The 19,415-nt window shown below is 36.7% G+C and overlaps 1 protein-coding gene across 4 annotated transcripts in view; it reads right to left on the bottom strand.

Moving 5' to 3' along the window:
• atp7a (ATPase copper transporting alpha) overlaps positions 1 to 16,235 on the bottom strand; it is an 88,249-nt gene extending 72,014 nt beyond the window's left edge. For 3 of the 4 annotated variants that reach the window (XM_039766398.1, XM_039766400.1, XM_039766399.1), the window contains exons 1-2: positions 8,993 to 9,059; positions 2,191 to 2,312 (exon numbers count right to left, since the gene is read on the bottom strand). In XM_039766398.1, coding sequence (XP_039622332.1) covers positions 2,191 to 2,312; positions 8,993 to 9,020 — 150 coding nt within the window. In that variant the 5' untranslated portion in view covers positions 9,021 to 9,059. Of the gene's footprint in view, positions 1 to 2,190; positions 2,313 to 8,992; positions 9,060 to 15,985 lie in introns of those variants that run through there. The other variant, XM_039766401.1, reaches the window with a different exon arrangement.
• Between the last annotated feature and the right edge of the window lie 3,180 nt (positions 16,236 to 19,415).

The raw sequence follows: 19,415 nt of genomic DNA, 5'->3' as shown, positions 1-19,415 counted from the left end.
CTTCATTGCTTAAATAGTAGTAAACAAAGAAGAATAACAGAAAGAACACGGCAGTACAAAAAACCAAAACAGTACAACTAAAAACATGAACAACAGTTGTCAAGTGCATCCTTTAGTATTTAGATGGCCGGCCAGCTCTAGGAAGAGTCCTGGTGGTTTCGAACTTCTTCCACTTATGGATGATGGAGGCCACTGTGCTCATTGGGACCTTCAAAGCAGTAGAAAGTTTTCTGTAACCTTCTCAAGATTTGTGCCTCGAGACAATTCCTTTGACTTCATGCTTGGTTTGTGCTCTAACATGAACTGTCAACTGTGGGACCTCATATAGACAGGTGTGTGCCTTTCCAAATCATGTCCAATCAACTGAATTTACCACAGGTGGACTCCAATTAAGCTGCAGAAACATCTCAAGGATGATCAGGGGAAACAGGATGCTCCTGAGCTCAATTTGGAGCTTCATGGCAAAGGCTGTGAATACTTATATACATGTGATTTCTCGGTATTTTTATTTTTAATAAATTTGCAAAAACCTCAAGTAAACTTTTTTCACGTTGTCATTATGGGGTATTGTGTGTAGAATTCTGAGGAAAAAAATTAATTTAATCCATTTTGGAATAAGGCTGTAAAGTAACAATGTGGAAAGTGATGCGCTGGGAATACTTTCCGGATTATTTATATATATTTTATTTACACACGTCTCCGTGGGCGCAGCACCTTAATCACCCGCCGCAGGAAGCCAATGAGGCAATTGAGAATGACTTGCTCCAACTACCTTAAATCCTCGCTATCGTGCCGACGCAGCTCTATGGATTTAACACTCTGCCCTTTTTTGAAGCCGCAGACCCACTATACCACATTTTTTTTTGACCATTAATCCAAAATGGTAGCCCTGCAATTTTAAAATATGAAAGTAGCAGGCAAGAATGGACAGTTGTGTCAAAAATGATCAGAAGTCAATCATACAAAGACCTCAGTCCAAAACAAATTTTAATAAAGGCAACAACATCAGAGCTCAGACTTTTCCAAATTTAGACAAACTAACTCATATTGGGCCAGTGAGCACAACTGAATGTGAAAGGGGGTTTTCTGCCCTTAAAAGGATCAAGACATGTTTGAGAAATCGCATGACTTAAAGCACGCTAATTCTCCTGCTGGTCTCCTTGGAGGGCCCAGATCCTGGGGACTTTAATTATGGGAAAGCTGCAGAAACTGGGCCTCTAGGAAGAAAAGAAGTATTTATCTAGACACCTTCTGCATATGCAAGTTGGCTTTAAAGAATATTTTATGTGAATGTGGCAAAAGTGATGTGCTGTGAATACTTTCTGGATGCACTATATATATGTTTGGTATAATTCTTTCCAGAATTTATTGAATTTTAATGTGATGTTGTTAAATTTTCAGATTCTCATTCCATTTTTAAATTATAAACTAAAAAATATCAAGAACTCTCATCTAAAGAGAAGAGATTTAACCAAGAGTGCCAAGAGATTTAACCACGCCCAGCGCTGGAAATAAAAGACAGAGTAGGACAGCTGCTGTACAGGTTTTTACATGTTTGATGATACAGATCACGCGGCACGGCAACAGCAGCAAGCCAGCAGCTGATCGAGCAAAGAGGAGGTAAAAAAAAAAACCTATTTGTTTCTGATAGTATCACCGTTTAAGAGGGGGTTTTAGAGGAGCGACCGCGTCTCCTTGGGGTGCATTCAGCCCCCCTCTTCACAAAGTGAGTGGCAGACTGGCCACAACTGGGGGTTGGGCACCAAAGGGACTTGCCCCCCTAGCGTGTGTGTATGTGTATATTTATTTATATATATATATTTATTATATATATATATATATATATATATATATATATATATATATATATATATATATATATATATATATATATATATATACACACACACACACACACACATATACACACACACACACACACACACACACACACATATATATATATTATACAAAGTATATCGATAGATAGATAGATAGATAGATAGATAGATAGATAGATAGATAGATAGATAGATAGATAGATAGATAGATAGATAGATAGATAGAAAATTGCCCGACTCACTCATTACCAAAAACAGTACTTTTTTGTTGCTTATGCTTGATGTTCACATAAAGTCATTAAGACAAATATAAGGCTAAGGAAAAAAGTGTGTGAAACGAGAAAATCACCTTTATACTGTATACACCTTGAAGTTTCCCAATTTTATCTTCAATAGACTGCACACAGGAGTTACAGGTCATCCCCTCCACAGAGACCAAGATGGAGTATAACTCTTTCACCACCATCTTGCCTGTAATAAAATACAGTGCATTAATTATACAAGTCATGAAGTTTAATACGTTTTACAATTAAAAATGCAGAATATGCATTTTAATAAGAGGATGAACACACACAAATTGTGATAAAATATTTTTAAAAATACACTATTAAATAAAACTTAAAAGAAAGACAAAGAAATAAACTGCCCATTTTGATGAAGAAAATCATCTTGTATACTAGAATTAAATAAAAAGGTATGAAAACCAATGTGTCCAAGTTTAGATACCAGAGGGGCTGCACAATAGTTTACATGACAGCACAAAAAGTCAGGACTACTGTATGCATGACTTGTTTTTTTAAATAAATTAAGCATTAGGATGATTAGTTGTCATACTGCTATACTAAGCCTCGAGTGAGAGATCTTGCTTGGGTCATCTTCACATACAGTGTTGAATTCAATCTCTCTAATGTGTAATTGTAAATCAGTCGTAACTTCATGACTTCCATAGGACACAGTAACAAACAATTTGTAAAGCACGAGAGTACATATTTCTGTTTAAACTTATGTACAAATTTATGATGTCATCCACTACACTTTAACCTGAACAGTGATTTTAATCTATAGTACTGACCACTCCTAAACCTTAAACAATCCATACCAAACTTATCAAAAAATAAACAAGAGTCCAAAGGACACTTGACAAGAAAACAAAACTCTGTTTTTGACTATAAAAAAATCAACTCATTTTAAAAGTATGGAGATAAAATTCATTGTGTTTGAAGTTGATTTTCTGGCTTTAATCAGAACTAAACAATCTACAGTACAAGTGAAAAGAAAAGTCTCTTGATCCTTCTCAAGTAATTTTAATTATGGATTCCTAATTGGCAATTATGCACATATATTTAAAAGTGAAAGTCACCACAGGCGATGTCTATATTACAGAACAAAAAACAGAATTCTGATTCTGCTTTTCAGCCTGGTATTTTGGCTGGCTGTTTACAATTATTTCAGCATGTAACAACAGTAGATCCAGATATTTCAACGTTTTCATGAACAACACTCTAAAATAACCAGCATTAACATATGCAGGGCCAACTGTCCCACTTTGGTCAGAGCAGCATTTTCCAAGTATTTTTTACATTTTTTTTTTCTTTCAGTTTTTATCAATATTTCAGTCACAGGTACAATGTTTGCTAATGTCTCTTAAGTTAACAATACATGGGTTTAGTTAAAAAGGGCAGGCATATATGAGGTGGCAGGACAGAGTCTGAAACTGCCAAGGTATTTAGAGAAGTGAGCAGAAAAGCAAAAAAAAAAAAAAAAAGCCAGGTTTAGTTGTATATTAAATTTCTCAGTTGAAAAATTCAATATATATGCAGGTCAAACAGAAGCAATGAGAAATGTATTAACTTTGTATTGTTTATAATATCCATGTTTTATTGATTATAAAGCTAATCCTTTTAATTTTTTTTTTTAAGCTGCTGTTTATTATGTTGCCTATTGTTCCAAGGATGTACTTTATTGTGGGAGCATTGTATTATGTACTGCATATAGATTAAGTGTATTGAGTCACATCTAGTACTGTACAGATATATTGGGTGGGGTGGGGGGCGGGGCAAGAATGTGCCTTATACTAGATGGCATTATTTAGATGTGCCAGTCCTGTCTGCACAGATACACAAGAGCTTTGTTTGGCAAGTGACCATGAGTTGAGAATATTCCTTCTTTTATTGGCGCTAGATATAATTGTTTGTACCAGGCTTTTATGAAGCCAGCAGACACTTCTTTAAAACAGCTTTCTTTCTTTAACAGCCATCTAGTTCAGCCTGTAAAGAGGCCTTTACATAAACTAAAAATGCAGTAATCATCTGTTACCTTCACTCACACACACACACACACACACACACACGTTAACAATGTTATCCAGTTACAACACACAGATTTCCACGGCAGACAGCTTTAAAAATACCATCCATACACAAATATGAAGGTTATAATCTGAATTATACTAGATTGATATTCACATATAAATGTGGATTCCAGTGTCAGTTTTAAGGCAGTACTCAGTGTGCTTTTAGCTTTTATAAACACAGCAAAAACAATTTGCATCATATATTAAAAAAAAAAAAAAATTGTGATGAAACCCAGTAGCAGGGCATCCCCATCTCTATATATAATCTTCATTTGGATCTTGATCTTTGTTTGTCCGCGAATGAATTAGAAGAAGAAGCAGCACTAGATGGCAGTAGAGAGACAGCTAAAACATGGGCATTTCATTAAGAATCTCCTCCAGGCTTATACTACTGAAGACAGTAGTACTCCAGTCACACCTCAAAACACAGACATTCAAACTAAACAAATTGTTGTGCTTTAAATTAACTAAAGAGATCTTCATTTAGATCTTGATCTTTGTTTGTCCGCAAATTCCACTCATGCGTAGACCGGAGATAAAAAGGTACGTGCCTACGTAACATATGAATGAAAGAAAGACAGTGGGTAAAATGAATGACAACGTAACAGCGCGTTCCGGAAATTATTATTGTTACGTTGTAGCCGGAAAGTGCTGCGCATCTCACAGTTGTACCGTGGCTTGCTCACATGTCAGTGAAGTGATCTCTATTTATGCTTTAAAGAGCCTGGATACCTATGTGTCCCTCTTTTATAACCATTGCTCCGAGTATATTGCCTTACTCTTTGGATTTTCACAAAGCAACCTGCGAGATTGGAGAAAGGTTGAGAAGACATTGTGAGAGGAAACAACAGCGTCGTGAAAACGAGACGGACTGTGAACGGACAGAAGTAGAAATGCTCCTACCCTACCACATAATTATGATTCGGACAGTGATTCCGAGTAGGTCGTTCCTATCGAATCAATATCCAAGGGTTTTCTTTTGTAATTTTGTTTCCCTTATAAAAAAATCATAATGCTGTGCGACGAAGGGCCCAGTTCACGACTGGCAGCCGCGTTTAAACAGGAAGCCCTTCACAGACAACATTAACACACACAACGTAGTTAGGCGCACATGGCTAGTATGCAAATAAAATGCTTCTAGGGTTCAGGTTAAACACACTACTCTTATGGAAGTTTGACAGTTACTAAGTACAGCTACTAACCAAATATTTTGAGGGCAAATAAATAAATAAACAAAAATCAACATGATCCATGGTGAAAGCAGCCTTTTGCTATGAAAATGCTTTTTTTACATTATACTCTAGAAAACGTGAATGGCAGAAGGTAAAAAGAATGCAGCAAAATACAGGGAAGGAAAAGATAATGACCTAAATAATAAAGAGAATTAATAGAAACTCCAAACAAGGTGACAGTTTACAGACTCAGCAAGTGCTGCGCCTGCATGCCGCCTCTGCTTGCGGAGCTCCTTTTATGCCAGCTTCTCCAGATAGCACATAGCCGTCATTCCCGATTCACAGTGCCAGGGTCTTACACTAATTCCAATAAATACATATGGAGGATGTGTATGTCAGTGAATTTAATCAAACATATTGTCCTACCTTCTGTTACTACCATATCACCATCAAGCGCAATTCATCCTGCATTATAAAAGTTGAAAATTGGTTTGTGTGTCTTCATCTGCTCGATCTCACACTCTGCCTTTTTATTATTTTTATCGTGCATATGCAAAACACCCCAAGGAAACTGTGACATGCAGGTGGCTTGGCTTTTCCAAGGTTTTTATTAAAAATACAATGCAATGTAATATGTTCACTTCAAATTTATTTTTATATATTTACAAAGTACAATGAAACTGCTAGTGCCCTTTTCATTATACTGCAATTTGGCATGAAACTTTGCAGGCAATTTAACATAACACAGAATGTAATGGTCGAAAAGTAAAATAATCATATGATGTGAGTGTGCATCTGCCAGTTATTACAAGCCATGTCAAAACATAACTGCTGAAAAAACTGAACTGCAAAAGCAAAAGTGGGATTATCAGCAGAATACATCTTGGCACTGGGGTTGTTGGAGTTGTAATAAAACATTTGCTCCTTCAAAGTTGACATATTTGGTAAACTTTAAGGCTTTTTCATTCACCTATGGGCTTGTGCATCCATTAGTCCCACTGTATGCTAAAAGAAGAGGCAAGCAATTTTTTTAATTTATAAAAAAAAATGCTTCATATTAAAACACAGTTTTATGTGGAAAAATAATATATACTATGATTGTGACAAAATAACTTGAAAAATACCAAACTATCCTTTAAGTACCTAAAACAAGAACATTTTTCTCCCCTCATCTGAGAATTTGTTGTAAAATGTTGAATATTTTATGGTGTTTTTCTATTTTTGTTAGTGGATTTGAAAAGAAGGTGGGACAAACCATAAGGAAAAGCAAAATGTTGAACCAGTTTTTATTTATTTATTTTTTTTTTTAATCAGATAGTATGGTTTATAACAGTTAGTGGAAAGTTATATCCAGTAAAATAACAAAAGAGCTCCTTTGTGAAACAGGCACTAATTAGAGGGGCAACGATTTGATTTTACTAAAACATAATAGGATTTCCCATAAAATGGTAGAACAAAAATGATCAGAAAACAAAAAAAGGATAATAAGCAAAGAAAAACAAAATTAAAATTAGATTTTTTTCTTTGATTGCAATTGCTCTGTCTGACTTTAACTTTTTTATAGTTCTTTCTATTTTTTGTATTGTTTATAATGCGATTCTTATCTATTGTTCGGTGTCCTTGATGTGTTTAGAAAGGCGCCTGTGAATAAATAAAATGTATTATTATTACAATTAATACATATAGTCTGGAAAAACATGGATTTGGGGAAGAAGAAATGACTAGGTAGATAAACCAAAAAACTAAAATGATTATTTTTTCCAAACAAAAAAGGAGAAATACTTTACTCTGCAAAGCACTTAAATAATAAATTGTTTTTTTTTTCCTTTTCAGAAAATGTAAACAGTAAATGGTCAAAAAATATCTATGATAAAAGCTGCAATCATTGTAAAAAAAAAAAGGTAAATAATATAAGAAAAAAAAACACGAAATTAAAGATTTTCAAGAAATTTATCCACAGACATGGAGAATTTGTTGGTACCCCTGCACAAAAAGGGAAGAACCCACAATTGCCTCTGAAATTACCTGAAACTGGCATCCATCATTTTTTATTGCATATTTAACAAAAAAATCTGACTTTGCTTAGAGGTTTGATTAAATATTTTGAATAATAACACAAATGGAAATGGCTTGGACAAAAATAATGGGAACCATAACCTAATATTTTGCTGCACAACCTTTAGAAGCAATCACTGCAAAGAAGCGATCCCTGGGGATCTCAGTGAGATGTCTGCTCCTGTCAAGAGGTAGTTTGGCCCACTTGTCCTAAGCAAACTGCTCCAGCTATGTCAGATTGGTAAGGGGGGTTAGTGGGGGGGCTTCTCCTGACTGCATATTTCAATTCTTTCCATAGATGTTCAATAGGATCCATATCAGGGCCCATAGAAGGCCACTCTTCAGAATAGTCTGATGTTTTGTTCTTAGCCATTCTTGTGTGGTTTGTTTCATTTTCCTGGTAGGGATCCATGATCTGAGACACAGCTTTCTGACACTGGGCAGAATGCTTTGCTCCAGAATACCTGAGGAATATAGTTTTGAGATTTCATTGTTGCCTGCACTGACTCCAACAACAGTGTGCCAGACACAGCAAAGCAATGACACACAACCAAGCATCCTCTGTGTTTCACAGTAGGTATGGTGTTCTTTTCTTTGAAATCTTTATTTTTTTTGTCTTTTGACATAGAGCGGATTGTCTCATCTGTCCCAAGAACATTCTCCCAGAAGAATTGTGGCTTGTCAATGTGCATTTTATCATATACCAGTGTGGCTTTTGTTATGTTTTTCGATCAACAGTGGAGTCCTCCAGGATCATCTTCCACTGAGCCCACAGTCACTCAAAAAGTGATGGATAGCGTGATCACACACTGATGGACCTTCATCTTGGCAGTTCAGCTGGTATCATTTTTGAAGTGACTTTTTTTCTACCATTCTCACTATCCTTCTGCCCATTCTCGGGTTGATTTTCCTCTTGTGGCCGAGTCCAGGGAGGTTGGAGACAGTCCCATGGACCTTAAACTTCTTAATAATATTGCAGCTGTTGTCACAGGAACATCAAGCAGCTTGGAGATGTTCCTATAGCCTTTGCCTTTAACATGCTTGTCTAGATTTTTCTTTATTTCCTCAGAAAACGTATGATGGAGGAAAACAAAAAGCAGGCCGAGTACTTTTCTACATTTAAATAGGCTGGATGACTGATTGTACGATTGAAGACATGTGTGATATTAATTAAAGAAAACAGCTAGTTTGAAAAATCATTCAAATCCAATTATTTATGATGTTTTCTAGGGATACCAACAAATGTATCCAGGCCATTTTAGAATATTTTCATAGTATAATCATTACTTGATCTCTTTACACACTTGCTTTGCTTTACTCAATGAGATGTCAATTTTTCATATAAACACTTTTCAGGTGGAACACAGCGCTTTTTCAGTAAAGATGCCAACAAATTTGTCAACATCTGTATATCTTTAGATGCTTTAAATTTGGATTTGGAAGGACAAAATGGATACAAGCAAAGTCTTATGCATTATACGGTAGCTGTTTTTAGCAAAGAAGAATGATAGACTAATTCTCATTGTTAATTAAATATGTTATGTAAAGCTATGATGTCTTAGTGCACTTACTCTGCCACAGCAGAACTGTTTCCAACATGGTTGACTTTCTTTTTCCGCTCCCAAGAGTCCCATTCAAACATTCTGTGCACCACAGCAGGCCTTTATTCACTACTGTATCATAATCAAAGACCCTCTCTATTTTCTTTTCAAATATTTTGTTGAATCAGAAACAAAGGGAATTCAATTAGCTGGACATCTGTTTTTAGAGTTTGTATCCCATTACTGTTTGGCTGCTAGCTAAGAAAGAAAGAAAAGAAAAAAAAAAAAAAAAAAAAGTTCTGCATTTTAAAAGCAAATCCTGTTCCATTAGAAGAAGTAACAGACTACTAAGCAAGAAGTGGGCTGGAATTATTGTGAAGTCTGTTATTATAACTTATTTGTAATCAAAGCACACTTCTTCATTGATTGTTACCCAGCCTTTCCCGTTTTATTTCTGCTCCTGTGCCAATGTAATGGCACTTGCCCAAGTAAATGTGTCATCATCAATGACATCCCTATCTTTGCTGGAATCAGCATCTTTTCCTTGCACTATGTGATGCACTACAGTCATGTGGTAGTGATGTATAAAAATCTTTCAGAAAATTAATATCAAAATTACTGGAACAAAAATGATGGATATTGTTTACAAAATAAAATTAAAAATAAGGTCCCAATTATCAAAATCATTAAGTAAGACAAATCAGACTAAAATGGGGTAAGGCAAGAAGATGGGTCCTGTTACTTAAGCTGCTGAATGGGGCATTTATCAAACTGAATTTGACAGAATAATATGATAATAGGAGAATGCATCTGGAATGAATTCAATAATTGTGTAATGAATTACTTACCACTTTTTGGGTACAACGTATTTAAAGAGCTCTCTTTTTTCACTTTGATATTATATAACTCTACAGGTACAAAATCCAAAGTGAATTTCTTACTATTCTAGTTTATAACAAACAGTACAGGCAAACAGATTATATGAATAAGTCTAAGAAACTCTAATGATTTTTTACAGCAGCTGAAAATTTAAATGACTCATTCTTACATTGGTAAAATGGCACATGACTATGGCTGAAAGAGGAAGAAGCATTATGGTGCTGTGCTAAACCGTTTACAGATCTTTAAATGTCATCTTATGATGATTAACAGGACAAAAAAAGCTGACAGGCAACCTGGGGCTAAAAGGCACATGTTCTCAAAAAATATCATTAGTATAATTTAGGAGGCCGAATTACATAAATGGATTAAAGCAGCAACAGTGCAGTACCTCATATAATACGTTTCTGTAGCACTACCAAAGTTACTCTTTAATGTAGAGTATGATGCAGAAAATAAAAATATGTTTATAAGCCAAGCATTGTAATGTGTACAAAGCTCACTAAAATTCTTACTTGTGTGTGCCAATCAACATTCAACCCTTTATCACTCTCTGGTGCCAACATTAGTGGCGAGTGTAACATCTGTCATCACATGTATCATGACGTCACAGGGCCCACAAGTGCACACACTCACATGGAATTGTCAATTACCTAATCTGTGTGGATTCTGGGAAAGAAAACGCAAACAATGACAAGACATGAAGCTCAAACTCAGGGTGCTAGATCTGCAAGTCAAAGTCTAATCACTGCACCACCAAGCTTCCTGAATTTTGTATTATAATACATGATACATAAATACTAATACTGGGATTCTGCTATCATTGATGAACACTGTATCACACAATATGAAAATACAGTTAACACAACTCTGTAAGAGGAGAGAAAAAGCAGTAAAAAAGCAGTGATTATGTTTGTATCTTATCGAAATATTTGCACGTATGCTAGTATTAGGGTTTGCCACTTCTCTTCTTCACTCAAATAAAGCTATTTGCAGGCTATTTCTCTTCTACTTCTGTTATGTTTTTACCAAAATGGGTAAAATAAATGCATATGTTTACAATGCAAAACAAAAAGACAAATTCCGAAATTCTTTTCCGCAGTGAATCGAAACAAAAAAAAAAAAAACTAAGAGCTCCATCCTGGGCCAGTTTCTGCTTTGCTCCCAATACTGCCAGGTCGGCCATGGACTCCTAAGACACCTGAACTGGTTAAGAGTGTTAGAGGGACAGGTGGGATATTGTACCCCCTCCAAATAGATACAGTCCAAAAAGAAATTCTAGTAATCCATGGTGCAAACAGCGGACAGGAATGTTAACTATGTGTGGATTAAGACACTGAATGAGCGACTGCAGTACGACCTACTTGTGCATAAAAGAAAAAAAAAAAAATCTACTGTACTTACAACTGCATTGATGTCAACAAAAATGGTGTTCTTGAATCGTGCTCATGCTTCATGATGACAAAGAATGTTTCAAGTGACAACTCTCAATACAGACCAGCAGAATTTTAGAACTGGCAGGCTCTTTCAATTTATATAGAAAGGGTTCCAACCAACTGAGTGAAAATCATTTGAGAGAAAACCTCTGAAAATGGCCACACTATATCAGAATTGAGTGATCAGATTTACCAGAAATACAAGTGCTGAAGAAGAAATCTTTTATGTCTTTAGTGGACAAAAAAGAAAAATCTACCAGACAAGCAATACTAATGAATGCTTTTATCTACTTACGCCAACAATTTTCCACCTTGTTATATTACCAATGAGTGATTACAAGAGCAGCAGTTCGGATTCCAGCCTGGCCACACTGCAGTCACTGATTAGCCTGCTTTACGGGTCTTGGGAGACGGGCTAGAAACACCACTCAGGTCCATGGAGAACATGAAGAACATGCACGCTCCACATAGACACAGACCAGGCATGTCACTTGTACCCATGAGAGGCAACTGTGCAGACCACTGTGCCACCACGCTGCCCATCTTTTGTTTTCACTATGTGGTTCGCAAATAGTCATTTGTAATATTTTTTCTCTTGTATATTGCACTTCTCACAGTAGGCACTATGAAAAACAGGTAGAAGGAGTACATCAGGCAAGTTTGTCTTTTGCTTAAATTCTGATTTATCATAGGAGTTGTACATGTTGCTTGGACATGCAAGTAAGAATTTTGCTGTACTCTGCACATGTGGCAATACTACTATTAATCTCACCGCATACACCTTTATTACTTTCTCGTATACAAAGTATAGTGAAAGTATTGTAGTCATCCAAAGATTTGATGCATCTTAATGCTTTAGACCTCCCTAACTTTCTCGTATACGAAGTATAGGGAAAGTACAACAACATTTATTTATATAGCACATTTTCATACAAACAGTAGCTCAAAGTGCTTTACATAGTAAAGAATAGAAAAATAAAAGACACAATAAGAAAACAAAATAAAGCAACATTAATTAATATCGAATAAGAGTAGGGTCCAATGGCCGGGTAGACACAGAAAAAACAAACAAAAAAAAACCTCCAGACGGCTGGAGAAAAACATAAAAGTACTGGAATCCTTCAAAAATTCTATTTCAAGTTTTTGATGGGTCTTGATGTTTTTAGACCTCCCCAAGCCCGAAAATCCCATTTTTAAAATGATATCTCTCTCTGTCTGTCTGTGTCTCTCTGTCTGTCTGTCTGTCTGTATGTAAACATAACGCGAGTACACTTTCACTTAGGTCAACCAAATTTTGCATACAAGTATTAGGTACAAAACGGAGACGGCACCAAGCCGATGTGTAGGATTTGCAAACTAACAAGAAGAGACGACAGACCGTCTAGTCTCTGGCTGCGCAGAATGAGCCAAAATGCAATACATAACAAAGGAGCCGCGTACCTCCACGGAGCAACAGGAAAACACTAGAACATCCAAGTCAAAGGAAAATGTTACGAACACGAGCTGTCGATGGTAACGGAGAATGGTGAGGCAACTATATTATGGGATATGCAATTCCAAACTGATAAAGAAAACAAGACTAGCAGAGCCAATATACAGTAGTAGTAAAGGACAAGGAGAGATCTGGTCTGCTCATCAACACCTCTCTAAAAACTACAGGAAAACTCTCCAAATATAAAGAAACAGAAACTGAGAAAATGTGGGGGAATAATACCAGTAGTAATGCATGCATAAAAATACAGAACAAGTGCAAATATTACAAACAAAATGAAATAACACAACAGAACTATATTTCAACAAATTAAAAGAGATTGCATGAATGTAATTCCGCCTTTTTACCATTTACATCAATGCAGATGTCATAAAGGTATTACGAGCGGAACTAAACCAAGCTCACAATCATGACTAAGAATAAGTAAAAAAAAAGCAAGACAGGTTGAACAGATTTGGTGCCCTTAGCCGTTTGGCAGACAGCATGAAAATTAAACTAACTCGAAGTAACAAGCATCACTTTATATTCCTCAAAGCTGGGGATTCACAGGTACAATGAGGCTTGTGTTTTGCTCATTTTCTTTCAAGAGATAAGGAATTCAAATTAGGATATCAACACCAAATTCTAGCCACTAATACACAACAGAGTTTTCCAAACTCCAAAGACATTCTTATATAGAACATTCTGGAATGGAGAACACTGCTTAAATACTGGCATAACCATTTCACATCAAGTAACACAAAACATATCCTTCCATTTTGGAAATCCATTCAGTCCACACACCCCATAGATACGCCGCTACGTCGAGAGTGAAACATTTTTGTAGGATCACGTTCTGTGATCGATTAGCCTCCCACCTCGGCTTTGGTTCTGATTTTTTTTTTTTTTGTTTGTTTTCTGGTTCCTAGTGAACCCCACATTGTTTATTCATTATTATTTTAACAATCTTTTTGGTATCTTACAAGTGTGACAAACAGCTAAAGAGTTGCATGGGTGTCTTTGGTTTCAGTGCACTGCAAGTAAAAGAGCGATTAGTAAACTGGTTAAATAAATATTTCTTTTGTTTTCCAGTAGAATCGGGTACCAGGCAATTCCTGTTTTGTTTCTGTTCAGCTTTGTTATAAACTTCTTTTCACTTTATACAAAACTTACATCTGGGAAATGAATAATGAGGTCACAGTAGCAATACAGCTAAGGAATCCTCTAAACTCGAACCACCATTCAAAAGAAGCTCCATCATTCCACTCACTGTTTTAAGCAATTACCCCAGTTTATTTCCAGTAGTTGCTTTTTTGCACCAAAATGTGAACACAAATGAAGTCAAGCACTTAATGTTGTTATTTAGAATGAGTTGGATTTAATACCGTATGAAGTACTGCACAGACTGTAGACAACTACCCCAGAAGACGGCAGAAGTAAGTGGACCATGCAGGTTCTTGATGGTTTCTTCTCTTAGTGGCATAGTGTCATATAAATTTTGCCTTACTATTCCAAGTAAAAATGTGCTATAATGATGCTTGCCATGTATAAAATAATCAATCATTTAGTGAGTTTTAAAAACCATTATTGTACCACTTAACCAATGACAGTTCAATAACTAATTTATGTAATTTTATCTACGTTAAACACAATTTTAAAACTAAATAAATAGTAAAAAAGTGAACATATACCATGCAGTTGATGCCTAAAGAAAGTTAAAAGACAACCATCAATGCTTATTTTACATTACTGCAAGACATTTATGACTGCAATACAATGATAATGTATACTGTATGTCCATTTATAAAGTCATTTTCTAAACTCATTTATCCGACTCCAGGCACAGAGGAAGCCAGTCTCGGACTGGACACCAGTGCCAGTATAAGACACAAGAACTGAATGCTGAACTCGACTCTCCAATCGGTATAAGCTGTACATCTTTGGGATGCGAGAGGAAAACCAAAAGGAAAATCCATGCAGACAAAAGGACAATATACAAATTCGGCATAAGCAATAGCAGGGCCAGAATTCAAACCCCAGTCTCCTGAAGGTTTACCACGACAATGACATCAGCCACCCTCAGATCCTTGAGATGAATACAAATATTTAACACTTGGTTTTCTCTAGTAATTCTAATTATTTCCATATTTATAAAGCACATGTTTTCTGAATCCACTTTGCCAATTCAAGGTTTAGGTGAGCATCACTAAGCCATAGGCAGGAATTAGTCCTGGATGTGGCACCAGCATATCAAAGTGAATCTTTAACCTGACCAAGCCAATTCGAATCATCTGGAGATACTAGGACTATGACTGCAGTATACTATTATTAAATCTATGCCTGGCATGAAAATCCTGCACAATCATTTCTTGTTGAATATCGCACTTTTCAAATCCTGAGCAAAACCAATCAATTGATGCTACTGTGCTATAAGACCTATAACGAGAATGTTTTACAAATTTGTAGAACCTGCCTCACAATAAGCTTTGCAAAGTCCCATTTCATTCCAATTACTAAGATGAGAGAGATAGATAGATAGATAGATAGATACTTTATTAATCCCAAGAGGAAATTCACATAATCCAGCAGCAGTATACGGATACAAAAAAAAACAATATTAAATAGTAATAAAAAAACATGTAAAAGCAGACAATATCTATGCGTGCGTAACAGAAAACATAGCGGGTTAAGGAAACGAAAAAGACAAAGCCGGCAAATAATACAGAACACGTTACTGCTACTTTCAGGACATTCTACATTAGGCGTAGAAAACGGGGGTATTTTAATATTGCAACTGAACGTGCTCTACAATATGCCTACAATGTTAAAATAGTAAATTAAATGTCGTACATTTTATGAGCCAGCCAGCAGTACACGACGTAGCGATTCGGTGTCGCACACGTTATCTCTGCTTAGCAGCAAAGTTTGCATGTATACAGACTCGCAAACAGACCGGGGGATGTAGTGGTGGCCATCGGTAACTCACGACGTCATAGAAACAACTTTCCTAACATTTGCTTTTAGAACATTGGAGCCAAGACCTTTTCTTTCATGTGTTGAAGAAAACATTCGCGTCAGCCCAAAAGCCTTCCATCATCGCCACAACAACTCAAATGTCAAAACTGAGGTGCGAGAAGCGTGTCTGTTAACACAGTATCCTAAGCGACTTAATGGTGCTTAGACTACCCCTGAAACTTGAACGGTTCTAGTGAATTGTTTGGGGAAAAAAAAACTCACCTGATTGTCACTACTTAAGACATGCCAATGTTTCAGTTAAACGACTCCCGTTGCCTGGCCGGCTCGAGGACCTCGACATTCGGTATTGTGACCACCTCTGACGTTACAACGCAGCGCAGCTGTCGGTCACGTATTCCACGTCACTTGCAGACCTGCACGGTTTACTGAGATAAGACTCTCGCAGACCTGCACAGTCATTATAGTCACAGTGACTTGGATCGGAACTTACGCCGAAGTCCCAGCTGCAGTCCCGCCCCAAACCTCTCTTTCTCACTCTCATAACGTGACCACCCAAACCCCCCCCGGTTACACAAAGGAAATCACGCGAGAATTAACGGTGCCAGAATGCGGAACAAATTGTCTTCACTGCCTATAGTTTTCCGATTCATACAAATTCAACAGGAGAGTATTTATGGAATAAGGCCATAGTAATTAATTGTAATGGTTGCTGCATAAAGCTTCCACATCCAAACGAACTTTACTAAACAACGATTTTTTTATTCGAGTTTATCGGATTATTATACTGTGTGTCTTTCATAGACTGCCGCGTCTTGCATGTGCAAATAACGATTTCTCCGTATAGTTTAGTCCACGGGTGTCAAACCCCAGGCCTGGAGGGCCGCAGTGGGTGCAGGTTTTCTTTCTAACCCATTTCCCAATCAGAGTCCAGTTTTCACTGCTAATTAACTTCTTTTCCCTCTATTTTAATAGCCCTGTTTTTAAGGATTAGGCCTTCTGACTTGATTCTTTTCTCCATTAAATGACAGCCAAACAGAAATGAGACGTGAAACGAGCCAACAGATGACCAGCTAAATTGGGGCTTCAAACTCCAACCAGTTCCTTAATGAGAAGCTGATTCCTGCTGTTAATTAAACCCGTTATTCAATTCCATGGCTCGTTGCTGCTCTCTTTTTGCCACAGCAGACATTTCCAAAACTGTTTATATTCTGTTTTTTTCTAAGAACTCCTAAAATGTTTTGGTAACCTGAGGGATCAACCTTACTGAGACCTTCATCTTTATTTTCAGATTTTGTTTGATGGGTACAGGTGAGCTGGTCATGTCCTGCTTGTTTTATGTCTCATTACTGCCGGGCTGCTAATTAAGGAAAAAACAAGTAAGTGACCTGAGTCAAGCTAATTAAAGCTAAGGCTGAAGAAGTCAACTAGCATCAAAAACTGGTCACAAATTAAGAAGATGGTTAGAATGAAAACCTGCAGCCACCGCGGCCTTCCAGGACTGGAGTTCGACACCCCTGGTCCGACGATGTATTTCTTCAATAAAGCATTTCGTTTTCTGTGATAGCGTAACAATGATGTGAGAGACACCTATGTGTCTCTCCTTTACAAGTTAGTACTTTTTTGCTTATTTGAAACATAATTCATATTTGTCATAAGCGTGTGACTGTCACTGATTATTACAGTTAAACTCCAAAAAAAAAAAAACATTTAACTTGGAGTTAATGTAACAACGACATGAGTGTTATCTTAACTGGCGACATTGTGTATAAGAGCAAAAATACATACACAACAATGAAAATTAACAATTACCGAAAAAACAATTAAAAACGATAAAAAAAAAATTCTAACCGACTTATTCCTGAACAGGGTCACGGGGTCTGCAGGAGCCTATCCAAGCTAGCATTGGCAAGAACAAACCCTGGACAGGACGCCAGTCCGTCGCAGGGCAAACACACACACCCGTCACACAGTCGGGCCAATTGTATTAATGTCACCAATTCACCTCACCAGCATGGCTTTGGAGTGTGGGAGGAACCCCACGCAGACTTTGGGAGAGCTTGCAAACTCCACATAACACTGCTTAGATATTGGCATTCCCATAGTGGATCAAGTTACACAAAAGACTTCCACCCGTCCATTTTCTGCATGCATTTTGCCCACATTACAGCCAGATATGCTGCTAGGTCGAGTGTTAAACAGCAGCCATTGGTGAGTGAATGTAGCGTTGTAGGAGGATGTTCTGTGATAGATTATCTTCCCTTCTAGGGTTTGTTCCTGACTTTTTGATTTTAAATGAAGAATATGATTTGCCAGGTTTGTTGTTTTTTGTCATTGTTTTTTTAAACATACAGTGGGATTCAACATCACAAAAGAACAATCTAAAGTTAGGCTTTGAGTTTGTGGCTCTGGCTTTGTGACTATAGCATTTTCTCCAGAGACAAAGTAACTTTAAGGTGTTATCAAAACTGATATCACTCTTTTCCAAAATAAAAATGATTTTTTCAGTGGTCTGTATAAAAACATGCAAACAACAGAGCAGCAGCCTCTGACTAAAATGCACCAGCTATAAAATAAATGGTGAAAGGTTTTTGTCTTTTTTTTTCGTAACATGAACTTAAAGGAGACATGTTATTAGAAAATTTGCTTAGCCGCCCACTACAAGGATAAGAGTAAAGGGTTTTAATTTAAAGCAAATTTCCTTGACTTTATTGGGAATAAAACATTTACGAGAGAAAATCCCCTTATTATTCACATTTAATTTGGGGTATGAAACTTCAAACCTCACGTAAGCTCTTGAAGTGCTTTTATCTTAGATTAAAGCTTTTGTAATAAAGTCATTATTAAATTGCTTGTCCATAATATTGAGACCATTAAATAAAAGTAGTGGAGCACAATTAGATCAAGTGTTATAACTCAGAAATGTGTTTGAAAGATTGATCTTAACATAGCAGGAATGCTTCTGGTCATCTTTAAGCGATCTTTTACAGCAATACTGTCAAAACTACTGAATCGTCAGAAGTGTCAAACTCTCCTTGCTCATTTGGTAGGTCAGAAACATACAGAATGTCTGAGTCAGCCCACTCTTTTAAAATAAAGATTTGTTGTCTGACAATATGTATTCATTATCCTAAATTATGGAAGTGCGAAAAGACAAATTATGTTTAAATGCAATTTTTCCATTAATTATTTGTTTGTGAAAACTGGAATGTTTTGATTGGGAGTTTACTGCATTTGTCTCATCTGTGCACGAGAACTTTTTCCAGAATGCTACAGGGTCTCTTAAGTACATTTTCACAGACTAATCTCGCTATCCTGTTTTTGTGGCTAACTAGTGGTTTGCATCTGGCAGGGTGGCCTCTGTGTTTCTGTTAATAAAGTCTTCCGAGGATAATCGCCTCCGACACACACGCACACATCCATCTGCCTCCTGAAGACGGTTTCTGGTCTGTCAGACAGGAGTTTGGGATTCTTCTGTCATCAGTAGTCAAGCTCTTACTTGGCCTACAGGTCCTTTTGAGATTACTGAGCTCACCAGTGCAGTCTTTCATTGTAATGGTATTCCAGACAGTTGATTTAAGTAATCTGAAGGTTTTACCAATGTCTCTAACGGTTTTATTTTTGTTTTACAGCCTCATAATGGCTTCTTTGACTTTCATTGGCAGGGCTCTTGTCCTCATGTTTAACAATGTCA

The sequence above is a fragment of the Polypterus senegalus genome, chromosome 10, assembly GCF_016835505.1.
Source record: "Polypterus senegalus isolate Bchr_013 chromosome 10, ASM1683550v1, whole genome shotgun sequence".
Lineage (NCBI taxonomy): Eukaryota > Metazoa > Chordata > Cladistia > Polypteriformes > Polypteridae > Polypterus > Polypterus senegalus.
Note: the sequence above shows the minus strand (reverse complement) of the source record. Positions and strands in the feature narration are given on the sequence as shown.